General features: G+C 49.4%; 1 protein-coding gene across 1 annotated transcript in view; it reads left to right on the top strand.

Annotated features, from left to right (window-relative positions):
• GALNT17 (polypeptide N-acetylgalactosaminyltransferase 17) overlaps positions 1-25,800 on the top strand; it is a 225,535-nt gene that overhangs the window by 123,355 nt on the left and 76,380 nt on the right. Inside the window, exon 6 of the mRNA XM_041484915.1 lies at positions 13,460-13,577. Coding sequence (XP_041340849.1) covers positions 13,460-13,577 — 118 coding nt within the window. The remainder of the gene's footprint in view (positions 1-13,459; positions 13,578-25,800) is intronic.

Genomic DNA, 25,800 nt, shown 5'->3' with positions numbered 1-25,800 from the left:
GAACCTACTTTACCTTTCTCCTAATCCTACCTCACAACAAGGAGTAAATACACTAGTAATTAACCAACCCTAAACCCACCACACTCATTAGTACATTAACCAAAAAATCTCAAAATTAGCAAAATTTCAAATCAACAAACCAAAACCACTCCATGGAGCCCCTGGCATTCCCTGGGCCAGGTGCCACCTTGCCCAAGGAGTTGGCAACAGCTCCCTCTGCTCCCAGCTGCATTTTTATCCTTCAGGATACAAACTCACCCTGCAGAGCTGGGTGCAGGCAGGTTCCTCCTGGGATTGGGGGAGCAGAGTTCCCTCATCCCCTCCCTCTGAGCCCTGGAGTTTGTTGCCAGGTGGTTGTGGCTGGCAGGAAAGCCCTGCAGACACAGGAGTGCCCATTCCTGCAGGCTGCTCTGTGTGCAGCAGGGAATCAGGGTCTGCTCCTTGGCATGGCACTGGAGGGGCAGAGGGCCCTGTTTCCTGCACTTGCTCTGCCCCTGAGTGCTGACATCAAACAAGCTCCCCTCTGTGCAGTGCAGAATGAAATCCTGGCTCTCAGGTCCAGTTCTTCCTGGGCTGATGCCACCTGGACACAGGGCTGAGCCTTTCACCCCAACTTGTCACCCCATTGTCAGGTGACAGCACAGGAGCTGCCTGGGATGGCCCCTGGTGCTCAGCCTGGGAGCCAAACACATTTTTTAAAGCTTTTCCTTCTATATTTCACACAGGAAGGTGAACTCCTGCCACCCAGGAGCTTGCTGAGTTTTGCTAATGACTTTGAGTGGGTCTTGAATCCAAGTCCCCCCTGGGAGAGGAGGCTCCAGAGGGCTGGAATCCCTCTGCTCTGGAGCCAGGCTGGGAGAGCTGGGGGTGTTCAGGGTAGAGATGAAAAAGTTTTGGAAAGACCTCAGAGCCTCTTCCAGGGCCTAAAGGGGCTCCAGGAGAGCTGGAGAGGGGCTGGGGACAAGGGATGGAGGGACAGGACACAGGGAATGGCTTCCCACTGCTAGAGGGCAGGGCTGGATGGGATATTGGGAATTAGGAATTGTTCCCTGGCAGGGTGGGCAGGCCCTGGCACAGGGTGCCCAGAGCAGCTGTGGCTGCCCCTGGATCCCTGGCAGTGCCCAAGGCCAGGCTGGACACTGGGGCTGGGAGCAGCCTGGGACAGTGGAAGGTGTCCCTAAACATGGCGAGGGCTTGAAGGGGGTGATGTCTAAAATCCCTTTAAATCTCTTTAAATCCAAGCCATTCTGGGATTTTGTGATTTAAGAAAAATCAATGCATTTTGCATTTTGTAATTTTAAGACCCCCCCCAAACAACAAGCTAAAGCAAACTAGAAAAGCAACACCAGCACGCTCCCCACTCAAAAAAAGAATGTAGAAACCACAAGCAGCTGTTCCAGAGGGGGCTCCTGGTGAGTGTGCCCCATCCCAGCAGAAGTCAGCCAAGGCTGAGCTGGTGCTCAGGGTTTGAAGTCAGGAGCTATCTGCAGCACTTCCCTGGCTGCCCTGTGCTCAGCATTGCTTCACTCTGCCTTTTCAAGAGCTCTTGAATCACTTTGTGCTTCCCAGCTTGTGCAGCTGTGGGAGGAAACACAGATTGCCAGGGTCCCTTGGTGTGATCAGTGTCCCTGGGATGGGGTGGCAGCGTTGGGAGCTGTTGGTTCAGGGTGCCTGACCCTTGGACAAGCAGTTGGGATAAATCTCTGCCAGCATCAGCCTCTGTGCTTTGTGGTTGTGTGGATCTGCACTAATCCAGGAGGAGGTGAATCCAAACCACCCTCTCCACCCCTGAGGTCCCTTACCTGGCAATCATCTTTACCAAGCTTGCATTTACATTGCACTGCAGTTTTCTCCATTTCCATTTTTCTTTTCTATCAGCTTTGCTCGGTGTTTTAAACAAAACAAACCCCAGCAGTGAGCAATGAGTGACATTTGCTGTTAAAGGCCCAGGATGGATCTGCTGCTTTCCCAGGAATTGTGCTGCTGTGCCAGGGATGCATGAAGGGGAGATAAAGCTGGGAGCTCCCTCCTCACCAATAGCTGCTATCAAGGAGGTGTCACAATAAATGCATTACTCAGCTCCTCGAGGTGCTTACGGGGCTGTTCTGCTGTTCCCTCATTTCCCAGGGAGTGCAGCTGCTCCAGCTGTCAATAACCATTCCTCACACCCTGTGATGGGCATAGAAATCACTCCCCCAAACTCTGCACGAATATCCCTGCAATCTCTAGGACTTGAGGCTCCTGAATCATTCCCAGCCATTGCAGGGATCTGGCAGAGAGCACCTGGGGCTGTGCAAACCCCACTGCTGATGGCATCACCCACCACAGGCTTCCAGCAGTGCCTGGAATGTGGAGCTGAGGAGGGACTGGTGTTTAGGAGCTGCTGCTGAGGGATTGGAGGGAACTGCGGCCAGTGGGTGAATTGTGGTTGTACTGGAGGTTGAACATGATTCTGCAAAATCACCCTGAAATCACCCCAAAACCATACCAAAATCACCCCAAAGTCACCCCAGAGTCACCCTGTGGTGGCAGAGGGGCTCTGGGGTGCTCCCCCAGCTCAGCCTGACCTTACCATGGCCTCAGCCTTGCCCTGCTCTGCTGTTCCTGCTGTTTCCTAGGAGCTAACAGGGACTTGTGCTCTGCTCCGCCTGTCTAGGGAATCACTTCTCAGCCCAGCTTTGTGGCAGTTCCCTTTGTGTGTTTGTCCCCAGATGCACAGCTCAGGCTTGCAGCATCTTTGTTCTAGGCAATGATTTGCTCAGGGAGAATTCTCTCCTGATTTCTGCAGTTTGGCTTGAGTGTTCAGAGATTAAAAATGGTGTTTCAGCTTCAAACAGAGCAAGTTTGTTCTGCAGAGATGCTCACCTGAGCCCATCTTCACCTTCAAAAGTCAGTTTATTGTAGTTTCTTTCATCTGATGTCACTTGGAGCAAGTGTAGGAGTATTTTGGTGGCAGATAGGTCAGAAATCACTGCCCAAGTCCCAGTTTGGGTACCAAGCTTAGGCTCAGGGTGTTAATCCTGATCCTTCAGCCCCAGCTCAGTGCTTTAACCAGGACATGGTTGTTGTTGTGCCTAAGACAAAGAGAACTTTGTTTACCTGTGAAATTTGCTCATTGTGATTTTTATGCTCAGTGGAAAGGAAGAACATGACTCCAAATCAGCTGCTTGGCTGCCCTTGAGAAAAAATATATTCATGTTAAAAACAGCAAAGTAAATAACACGTCCCTGTTAAGTGCCTGATAGTTATACGTATTACATCCCAGAGTAATTATCATTTAATTAGCACTCTGGCAGCAGTGGAAGGAGATGGAGTTACAGTGCAGTTCTTGCTGGAGAGTCGTGTTCTTGATGAGGAATTCCTGCATTCCTGGAAGGGAGTGCGAGCAGCCACAGGAGCCAACCCCCCCAGGGCAGCAGAGACCCCAAACCTGCAGGTCCCTTTGCTGTGGCCACAAGGAATGAGGTGTTCCTCCCTCAAGGGGAGTGGATTTAGGATTAGATTTGGGATTAGATGAGCACGTGCAGTCCTGGCCACTCAAACTGGTCACCATCTGAGGGGTTTCTAAGGAGATATGTTTGTCCCCTTTTTTCTTTGCCTTTTCCTGCACTTTATTTTGTTGTCAGTCAGGCTGTAAGTGCCAGGTGTTAAAGAAATCCATGTTATTCCTCTTTGAATATTTTTATATTCAATACCAATATCTCTTTCCTTTTTATTCCACCTGATCTTTAGGGTTTGGGGTGGAGGGATTGAAATGAGATGGTCTGCAAGATTCCAGTCCAAACCCTCCTCTGAAAGAAAAGACCACGAAATCTTTCCCTTTCACAGGGGTGAAATCTCTGCATCCATGTGCTGTCACTGGAGGCTTTGAAGAGAGCAAACTCAAATCCTTAAATCTGGGATTTATAATCAGACTTTATTGTCCTCTCGAGGAGCTGAGGACTGGTTTGAAGGTGCTGTGAGTGTTAAATCCCAGGATCTGCTGAGGCCCCTCCTGCTCTGCTCCAGCTGCCAATGAGCTGGATTGCAGTGGCTGCCAATTAGCACAAATGAGCTTTTAAACTATTTCTGGGGGAACTTTGAAGCTACTGGCTGACTTTGCCCTGGGGAGTTGTGCATCCCTGCTGTGGAATAAATAGGTCTGATTTGCATAGGCAAACACTGCCAGTTTAATGGAGATTCCCGTGGGACTGAAGTCCCCAAGGAGCTCTGAGGAGGTGCTTGAGGCTGGATTGAGGTGACTGATGTCCCGGTTTGGGGTTAATTTGGGATGTGCTCTCCTTCCCTGCCCTGTTCCTGAGCAGGGATCCACGGGTGGGGACTCTTGGATTCCCTCACCTCCTGAGGAAAAAATCAGGTTGAAATTTCCAAATGCTTGCTTTTGTCAGACCTTTATCTCCTGTTGGTGGCCGTGCTGTGACCGCTGGAACAGCAGCAAACATCCTGGCCCTGCTGCAGCCAGGCTGGGCTCAGCTCCTGGGCTGCTCACAGGGTGTGCTGCAGCCTCTCTGTGCAGGGCATGTGGAACAGAGATTTCCAGAGCTGCTCTGAGGGTCACACCTTCATGGGACCAGCACAGAGGGAAAATAAAACCAGGTTCACCAGATCTTGAGCCTTCCTCACTCCTCATCTCTGCTGATCCCCTGATCTCTGGGCTCCCTTTGTGCCCTGCCTTGATTTGCAGTGGCTTTCCAGGCAGGGAAAGTGTTTTTCTTGCATCTTTTATGCATTTTTCAGTGGCTTCCAGTATGAGCCAGTGCACAAATGAAAATCTTGCTCTGCTTTATCTCAGCCCCAAGCCTGAGACTCTGTGTGGCCTCTCCTGTGGGAGTGTCCTAATAAATCACGGAGAGTGATCACAATTATTCCCCAGTTCTGCCTTTGTGGATAAATGGGGCCTGTTAAGGGTCAAACTTCCAGCATGCAGATATTTGCAGATGAGCTGTAGGGGCTGTGGGAAGGAGTCTCAGTCCCTGAGCTCTGGGGAGGCACCTGGCCAGATCCTTTTGTGCCAGAGGGGCCCCCAGGTGTGAAGGACAGGGCATCCCTGAGTGCCCCCAGCAGCAGGAAATGGCTCAGGTGAGGAGCCCTCTTCCAAGGGAGAATTTGCCATTGCAACTATTTCCTCTATTCCTCCACAGCACCCAGTCCCATTTGAAGGTGATTATCAAATTCACTCTGGCCAGGGTGCCTTCTCTGGGGTTTGTACTCTGGGACTCAGAGTGCAGCCCCCAAATGCTGCCCCTGCTGTGACAGAGCACAGGAGCACCAGGGCCACTGGAGATGTCACCTGCAGTTATTTCCAGTGATGGAGAACAGCTCCAAACACCTTCTGCACATTCTTATGGCTCTGAGCAAGGCTCATCCCAGTTCAGGGCTGTTGGCCTGGAAGGGTTTTCCAGGTTGGTGCCTTTAGTGAGGTCCCAGCAAGGTGGGTGTGGGAGCTGGATGGGCTCTTGGCATGAGGGCTCCTGCTGTGGGAATGGGATCAGCCCAATCCTCGGGCTGGGGTTTTACATCGGGCGACAAAACACTGAGAGCTGGGGACAATTTCTCCCTGCACACGAGCATTTTGGCAGCCTAGAGCAGCACATCCATCTGGGGACCCCTGTACAAAGTGCCTGGGCTGTGAAGGAGGTGTCCAAGCATCCAGGGATCTTCAGTGCTGGGACATCCTTGGGCTTTGAGAACACACCAGGAGGGAAAAGGCTTTTAGGCAGTGGCTGAGGCAGCAGTTTCATCCTGGAGGGGAAGTTTTGTCATTGAGCTTGGATAAGGAAATCAAAATCAGCAGTGGTTCCCAGGCTGTGTCTGGGCACAGGGTGGGCGCCAGCTTTTGATGCTGCTCTAGCAGCAAGGGCTGGGAAGCAGCAAAGCCTTGCTCAGAAAGTTGTTAACCACAGTGCTTTTCTCACCAGAGACTCAGGGGTCTGGCACCCATGGCAATATCAGCAGTAAATTGAGCAGCTCCAAAGGGAAAACACTGAACTGATTTGTAAATGATTTTTCTCAATAGCATCCAGGTGTTAAACTCACCTGACAGAGGAGAAAACAGAGCTACAAAGGAGTTAAATGTTATGCCTCAAGTTCTAGAGCAGGCAGAGAACAGTGACAAAGTCAAATGTGTATTCACAAGGTCGCAGGCATGGGTGGATGTAAGAAGTATTTTTAAAAATCCAGTTTTCACAACCTCCTTGCCATTAAAGTTTAAGTGGTATTAATCTCCAGTAAATTCAGCAAAGCCATTCAATCCAGCATCTCTTTTATGTGGTATCTCTTATTTTTAATTTGTTTCACAGGTTCTGTGGTACTTAGCAACAGCAGGGAAATAAACCCATTGGAAACAGACAATTAACCAAGGGCACTGGGGCAGGGAAACAGAATTGTTCAAGGAACAGCTCGTGGAGATGCTGCCCTGGGGATGAGATTAAGGAAGGGATGCTGCTGGGGACTGAAATGCCATTCCTTCATGGACATTTGGTTACATCCCTGGGAAAGACATCCAGCTTTCTCCATCCCCCTGGCAGTGAAGGGGAGCTGGAAGCGTGGCTCTTGCGGCTCCTGCCTTGCACCAAGGTGTCCCACAGGAATGTGGGATTCCCCTTTGCAGATGTGCTCTGTGTGTGACACCAGATTTGGGGCTTTTGCCATCAGGCTCCTGCCTGGGCAGTGCCTCCCCTGCCTGCCCTGGCCTCGGGCACTCAGCCCTTCCTGCAGAAATCCAGGGCTGAGGTCACTAACAAAGCAAACCCTGCTCCATGGAATGCATCCTGCATCCTGCCTGGAGGAGCTGGGATGGGGTAAGGAAGGGGTGAGATGGAGGCACCACGTGCTTGGGGTTGCGGCTGATGTGAGAAACAACTGCTCACTTTTAAAATTGTAAAGGTTTATTAAACCTTAACAAAAAAAATACAACAAAAGAGCTAAATAAGGAAAAATTTCAGCGCTGGGAGCCCCCATGAATATCAGCCATGTGCTCATCTTCAAAATGGATGCTCCACCTTTTATACCCTTAGCCCCTCCTCGAGTCCTGTCAGTGACTCCTTCCTTGCCATCCAGGGGTGCAGATCACTTTTTTACACCTTGATTTGGGGTCAGCTGTTGCCATGGTAACAACCCAACCCTCCCAAATGCCCTGAGTACCAAGGCCATCCCATGATAGCAGTGCAAGGGGGAGGACACACTGCAGTAACACAACTGTACATCTACAAACCTTCTCTTAACACACACGTAATGTTCAGCCCTTCATTGTGAGAGCCACCATCTCATTACCCGTCTGTATCCCTGAGGAGCCCGTGGGGAGAAGGCTGGGAGGGCCAGGGCCAGGCAGGAGGCTCTCCTCATGCTCACCCTCTCCTGGTGTGGCCCAGCCCTGTCTGAGGACAGGGTGGGATGAGGCTGAGGGACACAATGGCAGGTGGGGCAGGGCCAGCTGGCTCTGGGGCTCTGCTCTGCTCTGCTCTGCCTGAGCCCATTTCCCTGTGCAGGGATTCTCTTGTCCCGCTGCAATCCCATTTCAGGGAAGGGGCTGACTGCAGCTCCAGGCTCTGCCTGCCCCTCCAGGCACCCCAGGGACAGGCCAGGCTCCACAGGCCTCTTCCCAAGGGAGTGGGTGCTCCAGAAGGCAAGTGTCACTGGAACCAGGTCTGCTGCTTTCCGGTGACTTTTTACTTCCTCCAGTTCCCCTCCTCCTCCATCCCTCTGAGGGAGCAGAGGTTTCCTCCGTGGCTTTGAGGAGGGGTGGCTGCAGGTGCCCTGAGAACAGAATGTCCCCTGGGGGTGGTGGCAGCCCCAGGGTGGCCTGGGGACACCCAGCAGGGATGCTGCCCCTCAGCAGCCCACAGCTGTCCTGCAGTGGGCTGGGCTGGTCAGGGAGAGTCAGAGCTGGAGGCTCTGTGCTAGCATCCCTGACTGCCACAGCTGCAGTGGGCCAGAGGCTTTGGATGGGTTCTGTCCCACTGGGATCTGCCCTGGGGCAGGCTCTGCCTGTCCCTGTTTCATGACCAGAGGGGTCAATCCTTAATGCCCTGTCCTTGTATTAAATTTCCACACAAACATGCACTTGTTTAAACCTGTGTTACTCATCGCAGACTTTAATATTTTTTAATTTATTCTCTGAGCACAGAGGGGACAGCACTGAGTTGTTTCTTTTGCAGGCAGCTCCTTAATCTTGCCTCTGGCCAAGAGAAAATACAGTGTTTTATCACAGAGTGCCACATGAAAATAAAGGTGGTGTTCTTCCCTTCCCTGCTGTCATCAGGGAAATCATTGACAGGCCACTAATTAAAGCCACAGGCCTTAATTTGGTAACTTACCTGACATTTTCTGCATATTGGGAGTTGGTTGAATTTCAGCCCTGGAGCTCAGAGGGTCCCACAGTTCCCTGCTGAGATGCTGGATCCCACCAGTGAGCCCCAGCTGGGTGGTGGAGGTACAGAGAGGCAGCAGGAGTGGGAAATCCTAAAGTGGAAAATGGGATTGTTGCCATGAGCCCCCAGCTGAAGCCCCCTGGAGCACAGCTCCGGTGTCCCCAGCATGGGGAGGACCTGGAGCTGTGGGGACAAGGCCAGAGAAGGCCGTGACATTGCTAAGGGGACTGGAGCTCCTCCACTATGGAGACGGGCTGGGAAATTTGGGATTGTTCAGCCTAGGGAACAGGAGGTGGTTGGGGACCTCCCAGCACCTGGCAGGGTCTGGAGGGGACACAGGGAAGGCAGAGAGGGACCCTGCACCAGGAACTGGAGGGACAGGACAAGGAGAACGGGGTCAAACTGCCCAGGGTTAGATGGGATAGGAATTGTTCCCTGTGAGGGTGGGCAGGCCCTGGCACAGGTTATTCCATGGATTTCCCATCCCTGGCAGTGCCCAAGGCCACGCTGGACAGGGCTTGGAGCAAGCTGGGTAGGTGGAAGGTGTCCCTGCTGGGTGGAACTGGATGAGTTTTAACCCATTCCATGATTCCATCCATGATTGTAAGGTGTGTGACTTCATTGTGTTGAAATAGGAATGGCAAGGTTGGGAGAGGGACAAAGAAATTCCTTCTAGGCAGGAGCAGGACTGCCCCAAATGCTGCCTTTTGGTGAGGAAGGTGAGCAACTCCATGATCCAAGTTTATTAGAACCAGCAGCAGCTTAACAGGAATTGGACACCCTGGAAGTTCTTCCAGTCTGTTCTCAGCCTCTTGCAGCCAATGGTAAATGCACTAATTATTTTTTTAATATCTTTTTTCTACATATTTTATAACCTGCTCTTTAGTGTAAAATTGGAAGCCAAATCCAATTGTGGGAGAAAATTAATTTCATTGAATTGAAGGGGCAATCTCCTTGAGACTTTTTAATCATTAGATGATAACTATGAGCTAAAGAAAGGCAGACCATTAAAGTAACTTAATAGAGCAGGATAAACGTTTTTCCTTGTATCTCCTTCATCTTTATTTAGAGATCCACAAGAAGGATATTTCATAAAAGCTGCTTTTCTTGACCTTTCTTCACTTGTTCTATAGAAGCACCAAGCAAAAGAATGGCAAGGAAGTAACACTGTGGAGTTCTCGATACAAACCCAATAATTCTGTTCAGCATCTCTGCTCTTCCTTCCTACCAAATTCTGCTTTTACTTTCTCATTAAAGGGAGAATAGCTATCAGACAACTAAAAATGCATTCGGCTGAGCTGGGTGATTTTTAAAAACAAGCTGTGTAAATGCTTTTAATTAAGGGGCAGAGGAACAAGAGGCTTTATCAGCTCTTTGTCTGCAGGCCATTATTTCGTTGGGGATGAGCAATCCATTATTGTCAGCGGCCACCTTTTTGAGGGATTTACTCCCAAATCAAATGGTGTTTTTATTTAAATTGTTGAGTGCTGCTTGATTCCTCATTTATTTAATGTGGAGGCATTGTTACGGAGGAGAATGGAGCACTTAATTTGGATTGCTGGAGGGAGCAGGAGCGGTGCCTCGGGAGCTGCCTGGGTTCCTGGGCTGGAACAGGACGTGCAGCAGAGTGGGGAGAGGGAAAACAAAGGTGAAGTTGCTAAATCCCAGTTAAGCTATTTCCAAGAGAATTTTGGGAAGGATTGATGGCTCTGTGCTTTATAAAGTGAACTCATGTTGTGAAGTCTCAGGAAAAAAATCCCTCCCTGGGAGGGTGGGCAGGCCCTGGCACAGGGTGCCCCGAGCAGCTGGGGCTGCCCCTGGATCCCTGGCAGTGCCCAAGGCCAGGCTGGACACTGGGGCTGGAGCAGCCTGGAACAGTGGAAGGTGTCCCTGCTATGGCAGGGGTGGCACTGGGTGGAATTTAAGGTCCCTTCCCACCCAACCCATCCCATGATTTCTAAATAACAATGAAAGAAGCTCTCAGGGTACAGCTCCTGTTCAAGGCTCCTGAGCTGTTTCCCGCCCACAAAACCTCATTTACCACAGTTCCCACTGATCCACATTATTGGGTCCAAAACGCAGTTTCCTTTGTCTGAAACTTTCTCCTGGATTCTTTTTCTAGCTTTTACCTCTTCTCTGAGTGCCTCTAACAGTTTTTGACAGAAGTCAGAGGTTTCCACACCTGTTCCCAATGGAGGAGATGAACTGGGTTGTTCATACCCTGGATAAAACCAGAGCAATTTTCCCTTCTCTTAAATTCCAGGAGGTAATCTAGGATAATGGAACTATTAGATTTGGCATCTGTAAGGTGGTTATCATTTCAGAAGGAATTGTTTCTGTTAATGGCAGTTAACTTGCTACAAATAAAGCAAGAGAATTGAAATCTTAAGTACCAGAGTGGCAGCAAACCATGAAACATTATCCTGCTCCATGGAAGGAAGGCTGAGCCAGCTGTCAGGGAAGAAATCTATTGGAAAAACCCTCTGATGGATTCCAATTGGAACTAATTTAACATGGCAGCAGCATCCAGCTCTTCTACTGTCTATTAGAAATATTACAATGTCTATAAATAATAATATTAAAGTGGGCAAAAGCTTTCATCCAAGGAACTTTTCATGAGGATGAGTTTGGTGGCTGTTGGTGGAGCTGAGTTGTGAAATCCTTGGAATTCCTGAGCTACCCTGGGCACCCCAGGAGCTCCTCTGGCAGATTTGGCACCGTGTGAGGTGTGGCCAGCCTGGGGGCTGGGCCGTGCTGTCTGTGACTCAGGTCTGGCGGAATTCAGGGCTGTCTCCACCTCTGCAGGCCAAACCTGCTCAGTCCAGCCTTGGACATGCTCCATGGCATGGACAGGGCTGGAATGGGCTTTGGCCGGGATTTGGGGGCTGCTGTTACCACACAGGATCCTGTCACCCCATTCCTGCCTCGAGAGCAGCTTCCCTCTGGAGAGCAGGCATTCCTGAGGGCTGTGGGATTTCCATGGGCTCACAAAGGTGATGATGGGCATCCCATCCCCCTGTTCAGAGCTCGGGGCTCAGGGTGGGCAGGGGAGTCCTAGAGCTACCAAAAAATCAACCTCTGGCAGGACCTTGTGTTGGGGTGTTGGGGGTCTTCATGGCCAACACCTCACTGTAAAATTCACTGGCACCTCCCTGCTGGACTGAGTGAGTCCCTGGGTTTTTCCTTTACAGCACAGATTCAAAGAGCAGCAGTCAAATGGGAGAATGCTTTTTCTATTTCTGTTCCAGCACAGGGAATGTCCCAGGGGCAAACTGTGCACACACCATGGCGGCAGCAGCAGCAGCTGAGAGTGTCCCCGAGCAGCACGAGCAGAACCACGTGGGACTGTGCAGTGCTGGGCTCTGGGCAAAGTGCAGTTTTATGAAGAGGGTCAGAAGGGCTAAGCACTCAAAAAATCCCCTGAAATGTGATCTCAGAGTGTGTGAATCAGAACTGCATCCTCATCTCAGGGCAGCTGGAGCAGCTGGAGAGCTGGTCCAGGGGTTTGTGAGTAATGAGGGTCATTAGTAAACACAACCATCTATAATGTCCTTAAAATTGCACAGTTATGACAAATTAACTCCTGGCACTGTGATTTTCCTCCCTCCTTATGCTATTCCACTGATGCTCCCAGTTTTCTGGGTTATTTCCCTGCCCAGCCCTGTCCCTGGCTTCCCCTGCAGTATGAGCTGCGAGCTCTGAGCTGGAGGGCACGAGGTGCAGGATGGATGTGGCAACTTGATCTCTAACCCAGAGCCCTGCTGATACTGGGGGAACTGAGAAATTACTTTACACATGCTTCTCCCAACAGTTTTTAAAGGATTTTCATCTACAAATTTGCAGTGAGCTTGCTGCTGGTGGCCATGGCTCCTTTGTGATTCCAGCTGGAAACGCTCTGGCCTTGAATACCCTAAAAATACCTATGCTAAAGTCTACTCCATTCCAGACATGCTGGAAGTAAGAGAAGGGAAAGGCCATTCTTGTATTTCCTTCATTTATGGCAGAGTTGTGCCCTTGCCCACAGACAAGGTATTTCCAGTAAAGCACAGCCTGAGAGCTCCTCCATAACTGTCTGGTTTTGAACAGACAGGTGTCTGCTAAGGAAGGCAGGAGCCTCCCCTGAAATGGAAAATGTAAACCCCCTCCCTCTGAATTATTCTGAAATTAAGGGGCTCTCAGAAAAAGATATGGGAGTAGGAATAACAGTTCTTTACTAGGAAAACTAAAAATACAAATTCAATAGTACAAAAAAAGAAATAAAACCACTGCCAGAGTCAGAATCAGACCTGACCCCCTGTGTGTCAGGGTGGTGGCACAGTCCCATCCCATGGGGGCTCAGCCCTCCTGCAGTGCCAGCTGTGCTTCTGCTGGAGCAGGGATCCTGCACAAGGCTGGAGTTTTCCTCTGAAGCTCCAGGGCTGCTGTGGATGGGCCTGCTCTCCCTCTGGGAATGCAGGGCAGGAGAAAGCTGCTCCTCTGGGAATGCAGTGGACAAAGGCTGCTGTGCTGTTCCAGGCTCAGATTGTATCCAGGTAGGAATGCTTGGCTCCTGCCCTGGCCGGAGCATCTCCCCATGGGATGCTGGAATTTGATCAGCCATGCAGGGACACTCACTGGCCATGAACAGTAGAGATCTCCTGGAGGGAGGATTGGCTGTGGGAGAGATAAAGAAAACTGCCCCATGGACAGCAGAGAACTGCCCAGCTCTGACAGATGGCAATAGAATTCACACCCCATTTCTAACCTAAGACAAAGGGAAAGGCCATTATTATTTTCCTTCATTTATGGCAGAGCTGTGCCCTTGCCCACAGTCACCATGAGGTATTTCCAGTAAAGCAAGGCCTGAGAGCTCCTCCATAAAAACTCCAGGAAAACCTTCCTCCAGTCTGTACAGTCTGAAATGAGCTCAGATTTTGGACCATTTATTGCAGTGGTAAAACAATGTCCTCAAAGGCACATAGCCATGAAATCTTTGGGATGAGCAGAGGTGGGAGGCAGCTGAGCCTGGCAGCTGAGCAGCAATGAGCCTGTGGGGCAGCAGGGATGGGGCAGTGTCCCTAAATGTCACCCCTGTGCTTCTCTCCGTGCAGGACCCCGGCCATGATCGGCTGCTCCTTCGTGGTCAACAGGAAGTTCTTCGGGGAGATTGGGCTGCTGGACCCCGGCATGGACGTGTACGGAGGGGAGAACATCGAGCTGGGCATCAAGGTTGGTGCCACTGGGTAGCAAAATGTCACCCCACAGTGTTCTCAGGAGCCCAGAGTGTCACTGAGTTGATCCTTCAGGGGAGCTGGGAGGTGCTGGCATTCACAGCATTTTAATTCACTTTACGGGAGAAAAATGACTCGGTTTTGGGGATGAGTTTAATTTTTTTCCTTGGATTCCAATCTGTGTGACCTGATGCAAAAAGCTGCTGGAATGAAATGGCATTTCCAGCTTGAACCTGGCTGTTTTGTCACTGTGTTGTTGGAAGTTACAGGGATCTTTAATAGCAGGAAAAACACAGTTGGGTGAACAGTGTTTGGAGGTGTTGGGGCTCCTCTGAGTGTCTCAAGAAGACACAAAGTCTGCAAATATTCTCCAGGCATTTAGCATCTGCAAATAAAACGTGTTCACAGCCACAAAAGCAGCTTTGAACAGTAAAACTCTACAAGGCAGGATTTCAGAGCTGCCTCAGTGCCTCCCCCCTGACAACATCCCTTGATTACTGTGTACAGTATTAGATCTGGCTTAGTGATTCAAGTGTTTACACACACTGAAGTGATTCATAAGTGATGAATTCCATGTTCAGAGTAACCTGGGATGGCAGAGTCTGTGGAGATTCTTCCAAGCATGGTTTGGAGTACACTTGTGCATTAATGAGCTGATAGGGGGAGGCTGGAGACTTCTAACTGGAAAATTGCATTGATTGTGCTGTTGTAAAAATGAAAAATTATTGTTCAGCTCAGAGATTCACCAGAGAATATTTGCTTTGCTGGCAAGGCACAGGAAACTTAGGAAATCTGTTGTTTTTTGGCTATGGGGAGCAATAATCTCACTTAAACAAGGGAGTGGAAATTAAAGGCTTTCAATGTGCCACAGAGCTCCTCTCCTTGTGAAGTAATTACTGCTCATCCTGCAGTGGGGCTGCAGAGATCCCTCTCCAAACCCAGCTCCTCTCATGCCTCTCCTGGTTTGTTTGGATTTGGGATTTTTGGTCTCATTGTGGAGCTGCTGTTCTCACAGTAATTTCAGCTAATTTGCCTGGTTTGGGGGGATTTCATTGAAGATTGGCTTCTTAACTGGAAAAATTGGATGGATGTCTCAGAGAAAGTGCTGAGCATTTGTCCTCTTCTTGTTCATGTGCTGAATATTTCAGAAAGGCCAATAAACATCTTTGTGGGGGAAAAAACACCCTTGTCTTCCCCAAGTGATTTTCCCAAGCTTGAGTTTCCAAGCCATACATTTTCACACTCATGCTGCGTGTTCTGGTCAAGGTTTTTAAATTACTGGTGTATTTGAGAGCCAAAATACTTAGAAATCTCTCTTGTAAGACTGCACAGAAAGTAGAATTTTAAAGACTCTTGAGCTCCAAAAATCTCTTTGTGGGTGTTTTGCTGTTTTGCTTGATAAGTGGCTATCTGGAGTCTCAAAGGTAACGTGGGGGTTCCGTGGTCGTTTCAGTAATTCCTGGATGAAAGTAAATCCAGAAAGTGTTTCTTTTTGATGATGGTGCAAATTCCATCATCATTCTGAGAATTCTGGGGCACTTTTATATGTTTTATGGATATGATTGTCCCTCTCTGCTCTGCACTGCTGCAGCCTCACCTCAAATCCTGGCAGCAGTTTTGGCACCAAAATATCTGAAAAGTCTAAAGCCAGAACTGCCCAAAGAACAAAAACAAAGTAATAAATCCATTGAGGTTACAAGAAGGACATGGAAAATTTGAAGTGTTTCAGGCAAAGCACAGGCAAACCTGTTATGGGAAATTAAATTGAGGAATCTGAATAACAAATGGAAATAAAGAATTGAGGAGGTTGGGTTGGACTAACCTGGAAGGGCCAAAGCCGTGTACAAGAGTCCTGATTTATTAATGTGCTTCAGGGTGGGGGAATCCCATCCCTGAGGGGTTTAGCAGTGGGGATGTGGCACTGGGAGACATGGTGCTGGTGGCACTGGTGGCCTTGGCAGATCTGAGGGCACAGTTGAACTCAAAGATCTCAGAGAAACTTTCCACCTTAAAGAATTTCATGATTCTGTGAGTGCTGTAAAATGAACTGTACTGTGCCTGTTGTGGGGAAATATCTGAGCCTTGTGTTTCTTTCAGCTGCTGAGTTCAGAGAGCAAAATGAGAAAAGTCCTGCAGGAGCCTCTTAAACCCCCCTAAAAGCCCAAACCCAGCTCTGTTAGAGCCATTCTGGGGTGGCCCTGGGCTCCTGTGTGCCACTCTGGGATTCCACAATTCCATTCCCTCATCCTGGGGTGCCCTGGGTGCTGTCCCCTTCTGACCCAGCTCAGCTCCTGCTCTCTCTGAACAAGCTTTGGGCCAGCTCTTTAACCCTTTCCTGTTCTGGAGGAGTTTCTGCTCTGATTTCATCTACCTGGTGCCCAGCTCTCATGGTTTGAAAGTGCTGCTGCTGCTGTGGGTCTCTGGCAGCTCCAAGTGGGAATTTTGGCACAGAGCCTTCATTCCCCATCCCTGCTCCTTCTGCTGGAAAGTTTTCATTTCTTTTGGAGCTGTTTGTGGCCCTGGGTTTCAGTGAGTGTGACTAAGTGGGGAGGCTGCCTGTGCTCTTGTGCTCTGCAGGGAGGCTTAATGGCTTTTCATGGTTAGTCACAGACATTCCCTAAAGATGCTCCATAAAATTGTGTGGATCTGCTGGAATGAAGATGCCAAAGTCTGTGCCATGGCTGCTGCCATGCTTTCAAAGTCTGGGATGGGCTGCAAGGTTGTTTTCAGCGTATTTTGTGCTTGTGTCATGCATTGCTAATTAAAGTTATTTGAGTTGTCTTTTCGAGATTAATTTAATCAATAGGGATATTATTACTACTTTGATGGTATCATTTGTACAAATTGTCACTTGAAGAAAGCAATTAACTGAGAATGCTTATTAGCTGATCCATCCCACACCTTATTTGTGCTGTAGGAATCGATTATTGGATTCATTAAGTCAAGCACAATTCAGGGATCCCTTTGAGGTTTAACCACTGACTTGAGCTGCTTTTACTGCTGCTGTTAAATTGGCTGAGGGTCGGCCTGGAGCCTTAAAAGTATTTCCAGAAGAAAAGCATGGCATCTCCTCTTAATATCCCAGACTTTTTTCCCCCAGATTTGTCCTCTAAATCCAGCAAGGCAGATCACTGGTGCTGCTAAGCCAGAGGATTTATGTGCACAGAGCACATGGAGTGGCATTCCCATGGTATGGGAATCATGGAATCATGGAATGGTTGGGTTGGGAGGGATGTTAAAAACCATCTCGTTCCACCCCTGCCATGGCAGGGACACCTCCCACTGAGCCTGGCTCCATGTCCTTCCTGTGCTGGGACCCCAGAGCTGCACTCCCTCCTGCAGGGAATGAAACTCTGGGCTCACCTACCAAGGAAAGAAATGGTGGAGTTAGAGCAAAATGTGGAAAAAGTGACAAGGAAACCACTAAAACCTGGAGATATTGTCTTTATCAGCCATGGGAGCTGCATCTGGCACTACTCTGTGGGATGGGGCTGTGTGGGGTTGGATCAGCTCTCCTTCCATCTCCAGGCACAAGGAGCATGGAGCAGCTACTCCAGACCTGCTGATGCCTTGCAGGACCTTGGGGACTCCTGCAGTTCAGCAAATATTAAAAAAAAAAAACCAAACCAAAAAACATTAAGAGAGGTTGAAACAATCAAACAAAAAACCCCACAACCCAAATTTGCCAGCAATATAAACTCAAGACCAGTGTTTTATAAGTATTTTGTCTGTCACACACCAAAATCCAGTTAGAAATTAGGGCTTAAGGATGTTTCCAAATAAAAATCAAGTTAATTTGGAGAGAAATAAGACTAGGGTAGGACTGACCTTGGAAAAGCTCTTAGAAATACTGATATATACAGGAATACACAACCTCCATCTGTTTATTTGTACCTGCACCCCTGGAAGAGGAGATTTTGCTCTTCAGAGTGATTATGGTGTGGTGGGAAGAAATATTTCCACCCCTGAACAATATCCAATCACTGCCTGTATTTATTTGAAGAGCAGGAATCAGCACAAGTGTGAGCTCAGCTCTGAGCTTTGGCATTTGAGCTGTCAGCTCAGGATTTACAGGGGTGCTCGAGGGTGCTTTAGCTGGAGCTCTGCTCTCGTGTTCTAAAGTGATAAAATGCTTTTCATCCCAACCTCTTGCATGGAGCTGGAGCTGTGTTTGGATTGTTTTGAGCAGGAGGTCCTGGGGTTGTGGCTGACCCTCCTGGGGAAGAGGTGGCACGAGGCTCCTGGCTCACTTCCCTCCTGAGAGCAAAGGGTTTGTCATCCTTGCTGTCTGCTGGCAGATGGGACAGCTAGAGCAGGGAGGAAGGACTGATTTTCAGCCCAGCTGATTCTCCTGTTGTCCCTGACAAGTTGATTTTTATGCTGGGAAGACTCTGATCATCTTTGCTGGGAAATGTGATGGCTCTGCCCGTGCAATAACTGTGTGAGAGTCACTGGTGGGTGAAGAAATCCATTTCAGGACTCAGCCATGCCTTGTTGTCACTTGAAACTCTGGCAGGTGTCAGCTTTTTACTGATTGTCGTGGGACTGGAGCCTCTGGCAGGTGGTGGTTGGGATTTGTCAGGGGTTGGTTTAACACTGGGCCAGGTCAGAGCCTTTCCAGGGGCCTGGATGGTAAAATCCAGATGTGGAGAGCAGGAACAGCAGCCCTGGGCCTGTTGGGCTGTGGAGCCAGGACAAGGGGCTGGGCAGGTTTATGGATCTGGCAGAGTTTGCTTTCTTTGTGCCCTTCAGCAGTGGGTTTCAGAAACCCTGAGGGAGCTCCTGCTGTGCTCACCTGTGCTCTGACTGCTCCTCCCCAGCAGCACTCTCCCAGGTTGCTCTTTCTGCTGCATTTTGGTGAGGTCTGAACTTCCCCTGCTGTAGGATTTGGCTCTCACTGACTCTGTCCACTGAGGCTGCTCCAGGGACTCCTTGGACAGGTGCTCCCAGCCCAGCTGGGGACACCAAAGACACCTCCAGTGTCCCCAGGACAGCTGGGTTTTGGTTTTCCATCCCACGCTCTTTTTCTTGGGCATGACTTCCATCACTTGAACTTCTCCTGGGCTTCCAGCTCTCCATCCTCTGTGGGCCAAGAGGTGGCAAAGGAGGCACCTGAGTCTGCATTTTCCCCCTTCCACTGAGTGCCACGTGTTCCTGGGACACCTCCAGGGATGGGGACTCCAAACCCCTCTGGGCAGTTCCAGGGCCTGACAGCCCTTTCCAGGGAGAAATTCCTCCTGGTGTCAAGGCTGGTGCAGCTTGAGGCTGTGTTCCTTGTTCCCTGGGGTGCTCAGGAACCCCTTCAACTGCATCCCCAGGGATCCCTCAGTGCTGCCCCATCCAGGACTTGTCCCCAGCCACTCCTTGCTGCTGTGGGGAGGATTCAGGGACTTCCCTGCAGCAGGAGCTGCCATGGGGGGTGCCAGCAGGGAAATAAATCAATCTTTTGAATTCCTTCTTGCCAGCATCCTGCAAGGCACACTGCTCCCCTTCTTTCTTGGCCCTCATTACAGTGGGGATGATGCATGAGCTGAGCAGCCCTGGCTCCCCCAGTGCCTGGAGGCTGCAATTTGGTCAGGAATTGCTGAGCTGCAGCAGTTAGGCCCTCTGGAAGCTGTTTTATAGCAGCTCTCCCTGGAGAACAACTGTCCTCCAAAGTACTCCTGGGTGCCTGGAACAAGCACTGAAATCTGCCCTCCCTCTTCCCTGGGCAAGGTGAGCATCAGCACATTTGTTCTGTGCGTGTGCTGCAGTGTCTGGGATATAAATTACCCCATAAACCAGGAAAATCAGCCTTGTCTCTCCCTAAAATCCAACTCCCAGCAAAACTGAACTTTGTCTTCTGACAAAAAAACACTCCTGGGAAATGCCAAGGAAAATGTGACACCAAGAAATGAGGCTCATCACGAACTGAGGTGAGGAATGAGGAGTTTTTTCATCCCATTGTTTTCCTAAAGCCTTTGGAAAGTTTCCTGCCTGTCATGACTGCAAAGCAAGGGGATTTTTTTACTTTGTATCTGTCCTTTCTTAGGAGCAGACTCACTTATTATGCACCTGCTGGGGCTGTGGGACACACAGGTCCCTTCCCAACTCAGCCAGAGCCACGAAGTTGATTTTTTCCCTCTTCTGGAGTCTGGTGGCTCAGGCAAGGCGGGAGAAGCCCTGTCTCACTGAGTGTTGCCTTTTTCCAGGGATAAGGCTCTCTGTTCATTGACTACAGATTTCCCCTAAACTCAAGGATTATTCCTGGTAAGATGTAATCAATGCTGTTGCACTCCTGTGATTTTCAACCCAAACCTCGGAGTTAAAAATCCCAAGCAGCTTTTAGTGTGTTTGGGATCTCTGTGAGGCTTTGCTGTTGTCCTCCCTCAAGGACTTTGAGGTCAAACCTGTTCCTTTTTACAAACAACCCCCTGTTTCGAGGCTCTCAGAGCTGGTTAAGCTGCATTTCCTTCTCATCTGAAGTCCTCCTGGACAGGGAATGCAGCTGGAAGGCAGCTGACAGCCTGATGGGATGGCAGGGAGCAGACTGACAGCACATCCCTGCCCACCTCCACGCCAGCCCTGCAGAGTCAGCAGGAAATGGCAATGACAATGACAGAGTTTGTGACCCAGCCTTGTCCCAGCCCTGGAGGAGGCAGCTGCACTCCCAGGTTCAGGGAGACCTTTCTGCCTCCTCCTCCTCCCCCATCCCATGTGCCTGCAGCACCCAGGATCTCCTCCTGGATGCCCCTTGGACACCCAAATCCCTTGGATACCCTAGTCCTTGCTTTTGGGATCCCTGCAGAGCCCCATGTTTGGTGTCAGGGCCAGGCTGGATGGGTGCTGCCCTTCCCAGCCCCCCAAAATCCCCGTGTTTGTGGCAGTCCCTGCTCCTTCCCCTGTGGTGGGGCTGGGCCCTGTCATTGTCACTGCTAGAAATGAAGGGATGGGACTGTTTTGGGCTAAGAACAGTCTATTGCTCAGACAAACATCAGTCTCAGATGCTGTGAGATTTTAGAGGAGCAAGCACTCAGCCATAGCTCAGAGCAGTCACAAGTTCTTTGTCACAAGGCAATATAGAACTTTCTAACCCAGTAGGGTTTATTTTGCTTTTCTAACCTATCACCTTTACTCACTTCTGCTGCACTGTGGGTACTTTTGTCCAATGGCTTCTCTCATGTGCACACAGATTATAACATTCCATTATAACCTCTAAACTCCTAGCTACTCTACACAACCACACTCCTGCATTATAAACCCTTCACCATCTCATCAATGCAGTTTCTCACTTACTTATGGTGATGCCTTGTGGAGGCTGACCTAGAACAGAGACTAGACAGAGCTAAAGAATAAAGTAGGGATTTATTAAGAGGCCTCAAACAGATCCACCTTGGGCAGCACAACCCAAAATGGCCACAAAATGCATGACTGGTCACAGGGTCTCTCCCTTTTATAAGTTCTGCTCCATTTGTATATTGGAGTTAATTGTCCACTTACAGCTCCAGCCCATGCAGTCCCATCTTGTTTGTTTTTCTCTCTTCAGCCCACGTTGTTTGTGCTCTTGGGGCTGAGATTTGGATCATTGTCCTTGGTACCCAGCTAGAGAAGGAATTGTTTTGTCTCCCTGCTCTGTGCAGAGAGCTCACCATCCCCTAATATGAAGCCCAGAGCCACACACTAAAGCACAGAATGTGAATAATGTAAAAGCTAAAACCTGAGGCATCATTATCATATTCTAACTTACAACTATAAAACATAAATTTATGATTTTTCTGCCTAATGTCTGTACTGTATTTTTACATCAATCCAAGCTTGTCCCAAGGCTGCAGATCAAATCTTTCAGTGTATGTGAAGTTTCTGGTTTTCTGCTTCCCACCCTGCCCTCTGTCTGTCTCCAGCCCCACTTGTGCAGGGCAGGGCAGGGCAGGGATGGCAGCTCTGGCTGCAGGATCCTGCCTGGCTCCAGGGTTTTGGGAAAGGCTCTGGAGGATCCCTGGGGGCTCATGCCCTGTCCAGCCCGTGGCTCCCTCTGACCCAGACAAACCCTGGGGCTCCCCGTGCTTGCTGTGCCCTGTTCAGGTGGATTTGGTGGGCCTGAAACTCAGTTGGGGTAGGAATTGCAGCCCCTTCTGGGTGTAGGAAAGGTGTTGACATCCTTGGGCTCTGCCAGGATCCCAGCAGCTCTTTGGTCCTCTCAGATTCACTGGCTCCCTTGTCCCACAGCTTTCCCAGTAGTGGCAGACCTGTGGGACTGCTTCAGTGCAACAGGGAGGAGAAGATTCCCAGATTTTTCTCCTGGGAAGCTGAGAAGCCTCAGAGAAAAAAGAAGACAATAATTATCTGATTTGCTTCTCTTGTGTTTTGCTGCTTTGGAATGTGTTTGGAGATTGTTTACCCACAGGTGGTTGTTTCATTGGATTCTGGTGTGAATTGTTTTGACTTACTGCCCAAACAGTGCCAAGCTATGTCAGGACTCTGGAGGAGTCACGAGTTTCATTATTATCTCTTTAGCCTTCTGTAAGTATCCTTTCTGCATTCTTTAGTATTCTTTAATATAGTGCAGTTTAGTATTCTTTAATGTAATATAGTATCATAAAAGAATAAATTAGCCTTCTTCTCCATTAACATGGAGTCAGACTCATCATTCCTGCCTTCGTCTGGGAACCCCACAAATACAATACATGGCCCTGTGCATTTATCCCTGTCTGCAGTGTCCTTGTGGTCCCCAGGAGCTCTGGGGGCTCCTTCTGAGCAGCATTCCCAGTTGGAGCTCCTGGGAAGGGAATTCCCTCCCAGGAGGGAACTGTCTGCCTTCTCTGAGGTGATTTATTATTCACAGCCAGGCTCTTGGCTCAGAGATGATTTGATGGCTCTGATGCACCTCTGCCTAAGGCCTGAGAGGTGTTCAGCCTCTTTTATCCCTCTCCTGATGCCAGCCTTTCCTCGGGAGTCCCTCAGCAGGGAAGATGCTGCTTGACCTCCCCAGCAGCCTCCTCGTGCTGGAGCTCACCTCCAGCCCCCTCCTGTCTCACATTCCAGAAGGATTCAGTGGTGATTCAGCCTTCCCTGGATTTGGCTAAAAGCTCTGCCACTGAGGCACTGATGCCATGGAACTGAGGGATCTCTTGGGGTTGTTCTGCTCAAGGATTGGAGCAGCATTTCCTGCCTCTGTTAGAAGCTGCTGGTGCAGGAAGCAGAACAGAAAATGAAATGAAATTCCAGCTCTGACTGCCCAGGCTGGGATCCAGCAGAGCACTTAACTTCCAGCTGCCTTCCAGCCCTTTTCATTTTGGTGGTACTGTTCCACCTGCTTAAGTGCAGTTCTGGATCAAGGCCTCTGAGCTTGAGCCATAAGGGTTAATATTTCCAGAATTAAATTTTCCCCTGAAGAAGTTGTTGTTCTTCATCCCTGCCCCTCCAAACAGCTTCCATTTGATGAGCTAATTAACTCATCTGGCTCTAAAATACAAGTCCATTCTTCTTGGCTTTTGTCATGTGTCGTCACCTTCTCAGGAGTTATTATGTCTTATTTACACAGAAAATACAGAAGGAGGGAAGTGAACCTGTTCAGTGCTTGAATTTACACCCAAAGCCTCAGTACCAGACCCATTATTTCATATTCATCTACAGACACAAAATATGTGTTAATTAACCAAAGTGCTGCTAGTGGGCATATGCAAATGAAGTTACATCAATCAGGGAAGGATCACCTTTTTTTTTTTTTTATTTCTTCCTTTATTAAGAAATACAGTTTTGTGCTGACTGCTGTTCCTTAATATCAGATCTGTGCCTTGAAGCTCAGCCTGCAAAGAGCCTCAGAATCTCCCAGCACTGCAGAACCCACTGGAAATTATGCAGCTGATAATGAAGAATTCCTGTGTAATCCCAGGGAGGACAGAACTGTCTGGATCTGCCTCAGGCACAGAGAACCCCAGTTTATTTTTCTAGGAGGTGTTTCATTCTGTCAAAGCAGCAGAATTAAACTGAGAAAGACAATTAGGCATAAATTCACATTTGGACTAAATATATTGAAATTAAGATGGAAAATGAGAGTTTTGAGTCTGCAGCTCTGCTTTTCCAAGGCACAGGGTGAGCCCCAGGGTCTGCCCTGGAGGTGGGACAGGTGCTCAGCAGGGGATCTTTGGGCTGTGTCCCTTCCCTGCTCCCTGGGTGCCTCTGCCAGGGGCACTGGGGGTGCTCCTGGCAATTCCTCAGCTTGGAAATTCCACAGGTCTGTGACCAGCCCTTTGCACAGCCCTGTCCTGCACATCTCCCAGGCCAGGGAGGGGCTCCTGTCTGCAGGAGGAGCTTTGGCAATGAGCAGGCTCAGGGCTGAGCTCATCCAGCATCTCCTTTATCTGATTGCACCTTTGGCATCATTCATGCTGATTGTTTCCTTCCCAAAGGAAATACTGGATATTAACTGATGAGCCAGGACTGGGGGAAGGTGCTGGAGCCTTTCTATGTTTAAGAAAAGCTGGCAAAGACATTGTAAATGATGAAGAAACGTCTTGCTCTCTGGTCTTTTCTATCCTCAGATGTTGATCCCCCCACCAAACTGTTGATTTTCACCTTTCAGGTGGCACAGGAGGGTTCCCAGTGTGAACCCCAGCTGCTCTGGGTCCCTCCTGTGCCTTCCCATTTTGTTCCTGGAGCTCTGGACAGAGGGAATTGATGCAAATCCCGGGGCTGAACCATCCCGCTGTGAAATCTGTGCTGTCAGGACACATTTTCCTCTTTCCAGTCCCCTCCAGTCAGTGGGAGCTCCAGAGAGTGAACCCAAACCCACACTTGGGGCTCAGCTGTCACCCCCCATCAGGTTGGATTTGGTCAGCTCTGCAGCTGTAGTGCTGCAAACAAACACAAAGTTTGCACCTGGAAGTTCAATGCTCCTCCCCTCCTTCCTGGGATTTTGGGTTTAAATCCATCTAAATGTACAGAATTACATCTGGTTTCTATTTAGCATTTTGGCTTTGGCTTTGGCCATTTTCTGTGGGTCTCCAACAAGCTCATGTTCCTTGTTGGATTATTCCAGGATTAGGAACCTGGCCTTTGGCTGTGAACATTGAAACCCAGCATTCCTGTGGCTTTGGTTTGTGCTCAGCCAGTTCCAGATCCTGTAGCCTCTCACCAGCCTGGTGAACTCAGATTTTGGCAGGAATGGTTTTCTCCTTATCTGTGCTTGTTGCAGAGGGTGCTCAGAGGTGGGGAGTCACAGGAGATGTTCCTGCTTTAATGGCCAGCACAGATGTCTTCATTCCACACTTGAAAAAAGCAGAGCTAGAAAAAAATGTAGTTTCCTCCTGTTCCCAGCAGCTCCTGCCTCTGACAAAGCCCCTGTGCCAGCCAGGCTCCTTCAGCCACAGCCAAATCCCATCAGAGCAGGGGATCACTTTTCCATGTGTGAGAAAGAGCTTCTCACTTTTCATAGTTTAGGAAAGTTTATTAAACCTTATCAAAAATATAACAGAAGACTCAATAAAGAAAAAAAGCTACAACACCGGGAGCAAAATATTTCCCTGCCATGTGCTCAGCCCCCTCACAATGGAGGTTTTTCCCCTTTTAACCCTTTAACCCCTCCTAAAGGTCAACACCTTCTTCAGTGTCCAGTGGTGGAGATTTCTGCCTCAAATCCTGACTGGAGGTCAGATGTCACCACAGTGACAGGCCAGCCCTCCCAGATGTCCCAACTCCAGCTGTCCCTTGATAACCACGCAAGGGGGTAAAACATGACTATAAATCTATAAAACTTTTCTTAACCTACAGACATGATATTTGTTAATTGTGAGAGTCAATCATCTCATCACTCATCTATCACACATGGCTTTGCTAAAGACTCTCCCAGCTTCTCCCTGAGCCCCTGGGCTGCACCTCTTGGCCAAGGGTTCATGTCTTGGGCTGCCTGGGGCTGCATCTCCACCTGCTTCTGAGGCCATGGGGCAAAAGGTTCAGAAAGCAGACCCAGGCCCCTGTGGCTCAGGATGTGTGCATGGCAGGAGCAGCAGGAGCAGCACCAGACCCTTTCCAGCAGGGCACCTCATTGGTAATTTTTGCTGACAGCCCAAAATCAGCCAAGTGAACCATTTTAAAAGCCCTTCAGAACTGTTCACTTCCATCATTTGCTGCTTTTGTCAGGCACACAGAAGTGTGTCTTGCCGTGTCTTTTGTCTCATTTTTACAAGAGTTCTGTTGTCTATTTAGATTAAATTACAGGAGTAAACAGTTGTTCAGGGACGAGC

The sequence above is a fragment of the Pyrgilauda ruficollis genome, unplaced genomic scaffold, assembly GCF_017590135.1.
Source record: "Pyrgilauda ruficollis isolate IOZ18807 unplaced genomic scaffold, ASM1759013v1 scaffold69, whole genome shotgun sequence".
Taxonomy (NCBI): domain Eukaryota; kingdom Metazoa; phylum Chordata; class Aves; order Passeriformes; family Passeridae; genus Pyrgilauda; species Pyrgilauda ruficollis.
The sequence above is the reverse complement of the archived record's forward strand: the minus strand, read 5'-3'. Positions and strand labels throughout refer to the sequence as shown.